The sequence below is a fragment of the Pagrus major genome, chromosome 5 (assembly GCF_040436345.1).
Source record: "Pagrus major chromosome 5, Pma_NU_1.0".
NCBI classification, from domain to species: domain Eukaryota; kingdom Metazoa; phylum Chordata; class Actinopteri; order Spariformes; family Sparidae; genus Pagrus; species Pagrus major.
The window spans coordinates 13,953,335-13,967,235 of NC_133219.1; the positions used below are offsets into that span (position 1 = coordinate 13,953,335).

The 13,901-nt window shown below is 46.2% G+C and overlaps 1 protein-coding gene across 1 annotated transcript in view; it reads right to left on the reverse strand.

Annotated features, from left to right (window-relative positions):
* kat6a (K(lysine) acetyltransferase 6A) overlaps positions 1–13,278 on the reverse strand; it is a 34,785-nt gene extending 21,507 nt beyond the window's left edge. The window contains exons 1-2 of the mRNA XM_073465861.1: positions 13,184–13,278; positions 10,248–11,760 (exon numbers count right to left, since the gene is read on the reverse strand). Of these exons, the coding sequence (XP_073321962.1) occupies positions 10,248–10,997 (750 nt within the window). The 5' untranslated portion in view covers positions 10,998–11,760; positions 13,184–13,278. The remainder of the gene's footprint in view (positions 1–10,247; positions 11,761–13,183) is intronic.
* Between the last annotated feature and the right edge of the window lie 623 nt (positions 13,279–13,901).

The window sequence follows — 13,901 nt, forward strand, 5'->3', positions numbered from 1 at the left end:
ATACAATATATGTTTTGTAACCTCCACCTCACCAACCAACACCTTGTTCTCTGTGCCTGGAATGTGTATTTTCTTCGTCTCTCATTTTGGCCATGATTCACTGTAAAGAACCATCGATCAGCGGCTAATTTCCAGGAATTAACATTCATGAGGCACTGACCACTGATGGTTGAATGTGGGTGTGGAGAGGGCAATATATGAGGCGGATCCATGTGCGCACATTTCCAGGTTGATTTGGGATCTATAAAAAGGAAGTCGCGTATTGTTGGGCATTCGCCAGGTTTTATAGATGTGATTATTTTTTGGCCCATGTCATTTTTTTGGGCACAGGTACACTTTTAGTATAGATCCTATGCAATGTTTTATAAATGAGAACCATGGGCTGCTGTTTTCCAGCAGGCACATAAAGCTTAAAAACAACAATGCCCTGTAAGGGTGCTCCGATCAGGGATTCCGGGGGCCAATCACCGATTGCTGGAAGCAGTACCAGACAATTCAAATTGCTGATCAGCGATCGAAAGGACGTTTCTTTACTTTCTTGTCATCTAAAGTTGTTAGTTATTAGTGGCATAGTTTAGTTTGGTGGCATTAAAAAATGATGCGTCTCAGTCTCAGTTGTCCCAGTCTTTGTAGTGATGTATTTGTGACCTGAAGCCAGTACTCGCCCACCTTGTCACTATTTGCATATGTTTACATTCATCTTTGACAGAAGGTTGGTAAAATGTACACTGATGTAAAGTGTCTGTAACTCCAAACTCAAAGTCAACTGTAATCAGCAAAAGTAGTCTACTTCAGTACATTTATTTAGTGTTAACTTGTTGTGTTGTCACATTAAACTGCAGTTCCCTGTTTAACACTTAATGTTCCTCTGAACAGAAACTCTGTCCCGCTGTGCGCCTTCGCTGTAAGCCATTAGCTCAGTCACCTGTTAGCCGTCAGCTTAGTCAGCTCTCATGCTGCAAGGCTTGAAACAACCAGCATTGCTTTGTCCTCCCACACAGGCATCAGAAAATATGCTTATCACAAACAGACAATCTCAAATGATAAATTGAACCGACTTCTGACTCCAGCGGAGCGCGTCCTCTAGTTATAATCACTGGCTGGCCACTCAACGCGAGACCTAACGTTACAAGAATTGTTCCACGGTATCAGTCCATCTATCCCCTCAGTCACAACCGGCTTACTGGCAGGACCTTGCTAATATGTTGCGCTGGTTAAACCAATAGGGCACTATTGCTATTGGCAGGAGGGAAGTAAGTTAGCTGTTAGCAGCCAGTAAGCAGCACAGTCCTGTGATGTGTGTGGCTGTGACATTTGAGCAGCGCATAGAGAAACTGTCTCCTGTGTTTATCTGATCGGCTCTTCTGATCGGGCTCTATAGAGACCACCAAATACATTTTTCACAACGTATATCGGCTGATAACCATTGGTGCCTGGTCAGTCGGAGCACCCTTGCTGTCCTGGGGTGAATAAGCTAGACTCCACATCTCAATCCAATTCAGAACTTGCATATTGCTGTTCACTGCCGGTAGTGCCACAACTCTCACAAGACAAATTAATCTGCACAGATTTGTTTTCACCTTGACCTCCTCTTCTTGTGCTCAGTGTCAAAAAAGCCTAATTAACCCACTGTTTATTCAAAGCTGTAACACGATATATAAAAAGCCCGGGGCAGATGAATGCATTTAGAGACACAATAGAGTGGTTTTCGCTGTTCATACTTAAGATGATTTGCTGACCCGATGTTAACTTTCCGTTGAGACCAGAGAAGAACATTCTGAGCATGCCTAGTGATCTTATTTTCCTTTGACTGTGATAACTTTAAGGTCCACTTTGTAAGAAAGTAGATTTTTGAGTGTCCTTCCCAACTCATCAAATTTGATGCTTTGGGATTGCAGGTCATGTCAGACCTGGCCTGCAATCCCAAAATGTCAGTGTTTGACAAGTTGGGATGGGACTAATGCAAACAACAACAGCAGCTAATTTTTTATTTGTCCATAATTATTTAACACATGTGCCAAATGTAGCAGCTAACCAAACATAAGCTAACCAGTAGTTAGCCATTGATGTTGTTTCAGGCGCATGTGTGAATTGAGGTGAATGTCATCGTTTCCCAAAAGCTCCGTTTTACATGAACAGGTACATTTAACATTACATGTGCACACAGATACACAGAAACTGGAATCTGCACCTTAGGACTAAGGTTGTTCCGACACGATATCAGTATCGGAAATGCCTCTGATGCTGCCGAAAAATGCTGGCATTGGCAAGAACAAACAGGGCCATGCTACTTCCCAGCAGCGACGTTCAGGTTTTAGGAGGGAAAAATGGTATTGGAACATCTCTACTTAGTGAACTAAAACAGTCTGCATGTGGACAAGATGCTAAAACATTGAGGAAAATAGCCAGTTAGTTCATAACAAGTTTGTCGTTCGCCTTCAAATTTTAGTTGGCCGAACGTGCGCTCTTAGCAGAAAGTTGGCCTGTGACCTGCAATAATGTGGTATTTTAAGAGGCAGATACTTAATTATCTCTCTATAACACTAATATTAGCGTTGAGTTTGTTTTTAGGAGAGCTCCAATAACACTTTTCCCTCAACATCTCTCATATTAACATAATTTCCATCACTATCATTAAAACTTTGTACGGGGGGGACATACCAGTGGTCACAACATGCACCTCAACCCACATGGACCAATCAAATCATTTTTTTTTTTTTTTTTTTTTTTTTTTAAAATGGGAAAAACAATAACATGACATTCACTAGGGATGGTGTTGTGAGGAGGACAACAGTGTAAATGCACATAGCTGCAGAGAGCTGGGCTAGGCAGCAGGTCCTGGAAGGGAGGAGACAGGGACAAGAGCTTGATTTATTGGGTTCATTTCCTTCTGAGTCAGGCTGCTTCCAACATCCCCCGCTACCCCTCTACCCACCCACCTAACAGCACAGCGACACAGAGAGAAAGAGAAACAAAGGTACAGAGTGAGTGAGGGAGGGAGGAAGGGAAGAAAGAGGTAAACAGAGGGGAGAGGGTTGTAAAGAATGAGAAGTGAAGAGAGAGGCAGATAAGCAGAGACATGCAGGGTGCAGAAAGGAAGATAGAGCCTTACTGGAGGATAAATGTATATCAGCAGCAGCTCTCCATTTCTGAACCCATTTTGCATTCTCACAGGTTCAGTTACATGAAATAGTGATCATGTACTGGGTTATACTGCAAGATTCCAAAACAAACCATTATTCATCTCCCTATGCACAATGAAAGTGGCTATATTGGTCTGCAAAACAAACCAACAGTCAGTGAAGAGAAAAGGAAGTCAGCTGCAAGAAGAAAGGAAAGAGGAGGAGGAGAGGAGTGTGAAAAAAGACAGAGCGAGGACAAAAATAAGAATCCAGAGGGCAGGAGAGCGAGGGAAATGGAAAGTGTAAAGAAAGAGAGAAAATCTGCAGCAGCGGTCCTCTGAGCAGCCTGCGTGCGACCAACACCTCAATCATTCCTGACGCTTAACCCCTTCCCTGCTGCAGGAGGTCAACTGCTCCCACTCGCCCTGTGAGCGCTCGAGTAAACACGAGCCAACAAGCGAGCGTCGCCTTTCACACGCACAGACACCTTGTATAGAGACGCGTGTTACAGTGAGGCTTCAGTTACTGGCTGCCACTGTAAATTAATCCCCAACAGATACTAAAAAATGAAAAGCTAATCCTCCCTCCATGACAGGGATATTGGAACAGCGAAACACAATCCTCAGATTCCTCCTGAGAGCTGTTTTTCCTCCCTGTTTCAGCCTTTTCTACCTCAGCCAGTGCTGGCTGCCAGGACTGTTCTTAAACCACAGAAGTGCTCTAGAAATTTCTCACATCGACTGACTGTTTGAGTTAAGTGTCATGGCCGTCATTTGACTTGAGATGTGTGTGTATGTGTTTGTCTGTGTGTGGAGGCGTGCATGTCTATTTTGAGCCTGTGTGTTCATGCTTTGGCATGTGCTCGTTTTTTTCCCTAACGTAAGGAGGATTCAGGAACAAAATCTTGTTCGGAGCCAAAAAGACACGCCTTGTGGCAACTGTTAGCATCTAGCTGCAAATGACTGGGTGGACTTGAAATGCCAAACAAACATGTCTTACAAGTTACAGGCTCCTCTACAAACACATGCCTACATGCTAACGGACAGGTGACCCAGCTGACACACCCACCCATGCTCAATCGCTTCAACACAACATTGTCAAACACGCTCCATGGATCCTGTACCATTGTACTCGAGTGTTGGCCTAGTTCTCCGTTTCGCTTTCAAATGGTTGAAATTAATACTTGAGGCAACATACAGCATTGTCTGAAACATTGTACAGGGAGATAATAGGTTATAGAAAACAACTAGCGATGGCCCGGTTTCCCCTTTATAAACAGGCTTCTGTTATCCAAAGACAAGAGGACATGAGAGTGAGACAGGAAGGAGGGAACAATGGAGGAAGGGCGAAAGGAGAGGGAAAAATGTTGGAGGAGAAGGAGGAGGAGGAGGAGGGGAGAAAGGATAAAAGGCAATGGGCGAAAAGAGAAAGAGGGAAAAGCGTTGCTGTTGTCCTTGTCTCGTCTCAAGTCAAGGATCTCATTAACATGGGAGTCCAATCTCAGCAACCCCCCCACCACCACCACACTTCCCTTATGGCCGCCCCCACCTCGAATACAAACTCATTGATCACTGTTACAGGACATACTGTGCTAGCAGAGACAACACACAAACACATGCACTGCAAAAGTCTTTAAAATGTACTCAGCACTGGTCATCATGAGACACACCTTGACACGCCAATGTAACATTTTCCCATGAGAACGCACAATCATGCTTGCATGGATGTTCAAGTGACATCAGATGAAAGCCTGAAGAGGACGCATGACATTTCAAATCTAAAATCCCTGTAGCCCCACCAACCTGGAAATGAACCGCTCTACATTTCCTTGTGACATCTACAACAACCTGAGGAAGACCTTGTGTTGTGCCAGCATGCCCTCCCTTCAGCCAAGCATCACTCTCCATTAAAATTGAGGTTAGCCAGGGAGCACAAAGCTAAATCACTGCATCAAACCGAGCGGAGCCTGGCTGTGCTCCAGCCGTCACTTCCACAGCTGCTCAACACATTGGCTCTATTTGTGGGGTGGTGAGGTTAGCCATACGCAAGGCCTCACACAGCTACACTTCCCGTGCCAAATGCCATTCACATCACAGTCACTGGTGAGCTCGAGGTAACTGCTCCCCCTGGGCTCTGACACTGCTGCTAATGCTGTTTCTATGGACTCGTGGCTAGCAGTGTCTGTTCCTGGTTGTTCTCCTGCGGGCAGTAGGGTCAAATTGAAACACCTTCACTGAAAAGACAAATGACTGCTACGAGTACACACAGGCAGAGCTTTGGCACAATATAAACACATTGTCTGGCATCTCTTTTGCATGAAGGGCTGCAACGATTTGTCAATTAATCGATAAGTCGATCACAAGAAAATAAGCCGACAACTATTTTTGATAATAGCTTGATCATTTGAGTCCATTTTCAAGCAAACTTTTCAACATTTGCCATTTAAAGCTTAAATGTGAAGATTTGCTGCTTTTCTTTTTCATTTATGATGAAAATGAAGAGTCTGTGGGTTTTTAGCTGTTACTTGGTCAAAAGAAGCCAGCTGAGGATGTCACAAGTAGTGGGTAGGGGTGTTACAATCCTTCGATCCAGATCAATATATCGATTCAACGATCAACAATCCAATGTGATCAATGCAAACGTCAATCTATATCATCATTTTTAAGCTGCGTCTTCACTGTGAAATTCCCCGTGGCACGTCTGTGTCACCTTGTCTGTTGAAGTGCACCTCCATCCTAAACATTCAAATCGTCAAGAACAGCCTACAACAAGACAATGAGGAAATTTACAGAATAAGTGTCACAGCTTTTTTTGTTACCATGTTAAATGGGGATATGATATTGTATCATATAGACTGCAGGCCCCTGAATTGTATCAAACCGAAATTGTATCATTGCAGACAGTGATATTGGCAAATATATTGATTCTTTGGATAACCATACGGTACCTTGAATATCGAATCATGACCAAATCTGATTTACACCCCATAATAGTTAGTGTTCTTTAAAGCTGCAAAAATACCTTGCGTTGTCCACAAAGATATTTAATTTACTGTCATCAAGAGAGGATTTTTACGTTTTTCTGAAAAAATGTACACAAGCGATTAGTAAAAATAAATTGCCAAATAACAACACAAATGGCAAGATTAAATACCACCAAAGCTACGGTCATCCTGATTTCAACCCTTTCAATAAATGAATGCTCTGCAGTTTCTCCATTTCTCTGCTGGTGTGTACCGCTAAATGCCAAACAAGAACTGGGTCTGTGGTAGCAGCGCAGCGTGAGGTTAAAGCTGGCGCCTTCAAAGACTGAAGCCTTTTTAACTTTTTAAGCACTAATAATGGGTCAACTGAGGCCAGGGTTCTGGCAAAATGGAAACTGCCTGTCAGGGAAATGGAGGCAAATAAAAGAATTTCTTCTCCGAAAAGAAAAGTAGCAGTCCAAAATCTGAAATTCAAGAAAAGCTGACAATGGAGTCAGTGTAGACCATTTCATGGCACCAAACTTAGTCATTTTCCCAGCATTCCTGTGGTGTCGCACTAACCCTGAGAATGCCTCCATCCAACCAGTCAACACACAAAATCATCTCCTGTGACTACACGACATGATGTAGCAGCAACGGGGGATGGGAAGAGAAGAGAGGGAAAAAGACGAAGAGGCAGGTTGCACCCAAGGCACATAATCGATGTCTGAGGGCATTTTGTATTCACAGTCCTCTGAGTGACGATACATGATGTCTTCACCTTGAGCAAACACACGCGGAGGTAATGTGCAATGTCAGAGAGAAGGGGGGTCGATGCAATATGGGCAAAGTGGAATGAATTACAGTGAATAAATATATCCATTACGTTTCATAATGAGTTGCCTAATGTAGCTGCTACAACCACTACCAGCAAAGCAAACATTAGCTGCAGGATGGCAGTCTGTTAAGGGGTCAGTGGGACATTTTTGGAGGGAAATCACTACCAGCGTAACACCATGTACGAGCAGAAAATGCGACTGCGTTGCTTTTTTCACACGTCCTCACCATGACACTGCACGTCGACATCGAGAACTCTGGTTCACCCCGCTCCAGCTGTTGAAGAGAGGGCAACCGCGGGGCAGCGAGATTGCTCTTGCCTATTATGACGGGATGAACATCACACACACACACACTATATACTCACACAGATACACACACAAAAGCTCAGCGTCAAGCCCATCCCACCTAATGGCCATAGCCTCATACCGCTAACGGGCGCTCAGGGAGGCAATGAGGTTTGCCATCTATATATCCGTGACCCCTGGTTGACTTCGCTCCCCCATTTGCCTCCCCCTTCATGACCTGGCAATGGTACCCTATTAGGGTGAGACGGGGGAGACAGAAATAGGGTCTGGGATCCCGTTTGAATGGAGCGCTCTGACACAAACACCAGCACGTTGAGTACACAAATCTCCCTGCAAATGGGGTCAAAGCCAGTGCTTAGCCATTTGTTTTGATTTTCCTCCACCCCCTTCTTGCCTTCACTCACACTCTCTCACACTCATAACTGTTAGCAATCATGCGGGGCAATGTGGCGATGATGCATCAGTGGAAGAGCAGGAGAACGAGAGAGTGATCATGCAACACCAAACTCTGTCTTCGGTGTGCAGTTACTATCTCTTTGACGCATATGCCACTCGCACAGGCACCGACTAACATACATCAGCGACACACAAATAGGCACTCGCAAGACGAACATGATTGAGCTGCAATTCGGTTGCATCCTCTGGAGAGATATATGAAGGCAACATCACAGGAAGGAGAGTAAACAGGCTTGTGTGAATGCCAGACACAAATGTCAACTTCCTCTCTGCAGCTCCTTCATGGCCAATGTGGCTTGAAGACGAGACAAACAACAAAACCTCCCCATTCATGTCCACTGGTTTAATCTATAATCTTTGACAGATGAATTATTTCACTGATGCAACAGGGTGGCCTTCTTTAAAGCTAAATTGCTTGCGTTTAAATGCACTTTCTGCCAGTGTTGAGTTTTAATTTAATGTGTTTGAAAAGAGATTACTAGAGATTACATTTGGTGCCAATGCCAATACAGATACTTTTTTTAACAATGATCCCTTAAAAGTGACGAAAACTTTACTGTCTGAAATGGAAGTGCAATGAAAACTTCACTTGTAATTTAATAATTAGAAATTATCCAAAGCATCTTGTTTTGCATTATAATCTCTATAAATCTAGAGTTTTCATATCGGTGTATATCAGGCAATAGATCCACCGATATATCAGTTGTGCTCTAGAGCTTATTGGAGCAATATGAAGTTGAATCAAATATATATTCACCTGTATAGAAACACTGTTTTAACACTGAGGTATGCATAACTTTGTGTTTTCCTTTGTTTGTGTGAGGCAGAGTAGCAGGCCGATCAGTGGCTGAGTCAGAGGGAGAGAGGAGGTTGATCTCTGCACGTCTTAAGAGGTGGACCATCTGCAGCCAAGCAGGTCACTGTGTTAGGCAGACCCCATGTGACTCCAGCCTGCTCTCTAGGCTAATCCTACTTTGTGTGTATGTGTATGGGAGCCCTTACCATGAGCTTCTGTGGCTGCATGGCCTTCTACACACACATACACACACACACACACACAGGGGCCAGATAAAGCCAATAGTGTCTTTCATGTCTACTGGCTGTCTGATAACCTGAGTGACATATGATCCAATTATGGGCTACTAGGCTGGCATATAGTAGTGAGTGGTGCCAAAGGGTTTATTTACAAGCTGCTTGTTGGAATCGGAAGTAGAGGATTTATGACATGTGAACTGTGTGTGTGTGTGTGTGTCAGCATGCCCTCAGTTTGTGTTATGTCTGTGTATGCCAATCTGTGTTTCTGTCTTTGAATGCAGTTGTATGGTTTCATATTTGTGTGTGTATGCATGTGTGTGTACACACGTCTGTAGCCCTTAGAAGCAGAGGGTAACAGCCGGCTGCTCTCTCTGATCAGGTTACAAAAGTGGGTGTGTTCCTGCTCTCCTCTGTCGCCTGCATGTCTGCCTCTCCCTCTTTCTTCTCCCTCTCTCTCCCTTTCTGGTTACAGAGGCCTGGAGCTTGCGTCATCCCGGCCTCTTCCTCTGGCACCACTACAGACCACCTCTCTCTCACTTGTATGTGTTCCTCCCCTTCCTTCTCTTCCTTTCTTCCTCCAATCTCCTGACAGGTCCTGACAGGGAGCAGCCCTGCAGCTGGTCCACACTCCCTGCAGGAGGCTGGGAGCCATGTGACTCTGACCTCTTCCTCCACCTCCACCACCTCCTCTGCTGAAAACTGGCCCACCAGCCGCCCACCCAGCATCACTCTGGCATTGCTTGCCTGGACCAGAACACACACACCTGGGATTCTGTCTCTCATACATCACCCTGCAAAGCAATGTGATGCTGACCAGCTGGGTTCAGTGAATTCTTTCTAACTATACTCTGACCGGGTCTCCAAAACACACATTGAAAACATCTTCAACACAAAGAAGCACACTCCAGTTTGTGGAGAGATGCTCACCCTGGCATCTGCCCCATCCCTTGTCAGCCACTTCTAAAATAACTGCAAAGTGCTATCTGTTGTAAACCACGACACCATATTCTGGATGAAAACTCACAACTAACATTCGCACAGTGAAAAGACCTGACTAGAGCTGTAGTAATTACAGTCTTGTAGTCCACAACCACTTTGAACAAGCAGAGAAAATGCAGTGCAAACATCTGGGGTACTGCCAGCTGATAGATCTGGACGATTCTCAGTGTGCGGCAACTATTGTGTGAGTGGAATGTGTGTTTTATGACCGGCAAAAACACCCAGAAAGGGTGCTCTGTGTCACTTTTTTTTTGTTGCTCCAAAAAGTTTTATTTAAAAAGGAGCGCATAGGATTTGATTCTTGTTACAAGTGACTCAACTACAGTGGCTGTTTCAACAGGATATTAGTGATTTTAGCAGACATGTGTGATGCCAAAAGACCAAGGAACCACATCCATTTGACCTGCCAATAATAAATGTGTCCAAGTGTTTACTATTGAATAAATTGTAACAACATGTGTAAGTCTGAGATGCATGCACACTGTTTCACATGTCTGTTTGTGGTGAAGGTGCATTAAGAGACAATACCTTGTCTTTCTCATGGGGCAACAATCGGACAGGTGGGAGTGATTCTAGAGACACTGTCCCAGTCCCGTCATCCAAGGAGCTGCTGCGGCTGATGAGCTGGAACAGTGGACCCTGCTTGACCACGCGTCCATGGGCCACAGCCCTCTTCAGGGCCACCCTCAGCTGCTGGTGGAAGAGGCCAGGCCCCATGGAGCCGCTGCCTGACAAGTAGGCCGCCACATCAGCCTGGCACTTGAGAAAGCGTTCAACGTTCTTTAAGGTGGAGCCGCCAGGCTCATGGAGCCCCTCCAATGCCCGTTTAATCAACTTGTTCCAGTCAAGTCCCGGTTTCTTCCCTGAATGGGAGTGGGAGTGGGAGTGGGAGTGGGAGTGAGAGTGGGAGTGGGAGTGGGAGCTACCACCACCACCACCACCGCCTCCGCTGCCGCCGCCACTGCTGCTGCTGCTGCTGCTGCCTCCTCCTCCTCCTCCTCCTCCAGAGCTGCCACTACCTTTGGGCTTGGGCAGAGCTATGCGCCCAGGGTTGTCAGGGTCCTTGTAGGAGTTGAGACCTTTGTTAGTGACCTTAAGGATAGTACCATCCTTGACGCTAAGCTCCAACTGCTCCAGAACCGTCTTGCGGTCCAGGCCATGGGACATGGAGACAGCATTGCAGATTCGCTCCTCTGATGGTCGCTGCTTCTGCTTCTTCACCTTCTTGATGGCCTCTAGGATCCATTGGGTGTACATTGGGTTGGCCAGTTTCACCATAGCTGCGGCCTGAGTGGGTGCGGAGGCCCTGAGGCCTTACCGCAATGACCACAGACGAAAAACAGGAACTGTAAGCCAAGGAAACACCTGGCCTGCGCCGTAGCGCCGCCGCCTCCTCCTCTTTGCCCACTACCTGCTTACTATCCCTTGTCCTGGGGTCGCACAGAGAGTCCCTCAGAAGCTGAGTATGAGCAGCCCGGTAATGAGCAGCTGACCATAGCACAAACCCCCAGAGCCAACCCTCCACCCGGTAAAAAGCTGTCTACCCACCACCTACTCCCAGCCAGGTGAAGGTCCCTGGCGAGAAGCAGGGGGAGTGAAGAAAGTAGCAGGTGTATTAGCAATTTAAACTCCCAAAGCAAAGAAGGTAGGGTTGAATAGATGTTGACAACAAAAAGGGGCTTTCACAGAGATGAGGAGATTCCCACTTTGGCTGTCGCAAAACACCTATGCATGAACAATGGCAAACTCGCCAGTTCTCAATGTGAGGCGTGGAAGATGATTATGGTCTCCAAGACGTGGAATTAGTGTTTCAATGATCAAGGTGAGGGCAACACAGTAAATCTGCTTTCCACAGAGTATAAAATTCCACAGGATTTTTCCCGCATCCACGTTTCCTCGTCTTAACTTGTTCTCTCTCGTCGTCATTCACTCTTCAAGCAGTCAGGGCCTCTCAGCTCTGGGACGGAACAGATATCTCACCCCAGGGAGCATCCAGGGCTGATCACCTTCATGCCTATTGCACTTCGATAGCAGAGGAATCCTGCACAGAAAAAGAAAAGAACACACAGAGACAGCAGTTAGCAAAACCTTGCAGAAAGGGTGAGACATTATTTTAATAAAACAGGGGGAAAAAATGGCAACAAAGATGTCTCTAAACAATGATGAGTTTGATGATGAGGTGCAGAAACTTTAAAGCGGGTACTACAACACTGGCAGATCATGAAGTGCCCTCACACAGATATAAACAAAGCAATGCATGCCCTTAGAGAGCTCTGCAAACACAACTGGAAATTACGAAGAGGTGCACTCCTTCTACTACTATGCATATTAACAGCTTGCTAGACATTTCCGTATACATCCATGCGGTTTTCATAATAAATGGCATTCAGTGTCAAAAACCAAAGCCAGTCTGACACATGTAATGCCAACACATAAGCATGCCCACAGCCTCCAATAACCGCTAGATATGGCACAAATGTGTCAAATAAAGATGGAAATGAGGAGTTACAAAAAGCGTAAACATCACCCTAAAAACTGCACGAGCAAGCTGACCACTGGGCTACTGGGGTTGCTAACGTAAACATGATGCAGTCAAAACACAGACTGTTAGCAAACATTAGCTGAGAGGCTAGCTAAAAATCACAACTAAGTCAATTGCCGCATTGCCAAACAGTCTCCTGCGGTGCTGTTTACGCTCACTGATATTATATTAGGCAGCTAAGTATCTGACAACAAGCCTTCCCGCTAACAGCTGTTGTTTAGAAAGCTAACATTAGGAGCTAGCCAACGAGCTAACGTTACGATTATGTTACTAACGTTACCCGCTAACCCGAAACGTAAACAGCATGAAACGAGAGGTTAGCCTGCGCTCCAGCTCCAAAACACAACATTTCCTCCTCCGGCCGACATTACAGACAATACAAACCAGCGCACCGCAGCAAACACAGCGAATAATCTCATTTTGAATGTCATTCAGATATTAACGTGAGATCGCGGCCTTGTAAAAGGCACAATGCAACTTGCAGACGGCCATCTCGGCTAGCGGGCAAGTGTAAAATTGAAGATATCATAGCCGCGGATTCTGCAGTATTACATGCTTCGCGGCCTTCTTCTCAGCCTTCGGCTTGGGCGACGAGCCTCTGCCCGCTCAGACGCGTCCCTGCGAGCGGTCCCCACCTCGCTGACTTCCTCCCTCCACCAACCGCCCTCCCACGTAACGCTACAGCCTGCGGTGCGGTGAAGACAAGGCCGCTGGAGCGGAGTAGCTAGGCCTCGGCTCCCCCCTCCGTACCCCCCACCCACCTCCGCGATCATCATCCCTCCGTACCCCTCTCTCCCTCTACCTCTCGCGGTTCCCCAGAAAGCCCGAGCTGGTCCGGTTCTGGTTTCCGAGGGAAGCTCGGGTAAAGCAGACCGTGTAAAAAAATCTCATATCCCCCCATCCGGCTTCCGCTGCTACTCACCGGAATTTCGTGTCGAGCCGCCGAGGAGAAGGTGCCAAAACCGTGCGAAACGGAGACAACAACAAGCCTAAAAATGCAGCCACAGACCAGGGGTTCTAGAGCCGACGCCATCTTTGAGTGAAACAGGAGCACGGCTGGTGGGGGAGGGGGGAACACTGAACCGTCAGGCAGGGCCAAGGGACCGTCTGCATGGTGCGAGGCGAAGATCCAGGGGAAGAAAAATCCACTGCAAGGCGCGGGGGGCGGCGGCGCTGTGCTGTTGCTATGAGAGGGGTGTGGATATTGCTTGAGCACATGAAATGGAAGAAAGGGACAGATGGTGGTGGTGTTGGAGGAAGGCAAAAAAAGAAAAAGAGAGGATAGGTGTTCTCGCATTCTCTGCTGTACTACAGCCTCACAGGAGGGAGATTCAAGGGAGCGTCTGCATTTTGCCCAGCGGTTGTAAAAAAAAAAAAAAAAAAAAATCAAAGCCAATGAGCGTGCCTTAACGTTAGAGGGTATTTAAAGATCAAAGTGAGACACCCCTCCACACTGCAGTCTATTGTAGCAGCTGTGTGTTTTTTAAGCTGAAGATGGGAAGCCAGCCACACAGATCCTCCACTCCCCGGAGATGATCAGATGTTGCCTTGTAGCTATCTGGAGTATTACACTACATGATAAAGCGTGTTATTATCTGTCTATGCAGAGTGGTTCACTGATGCACCGCTCGTCAGACTGT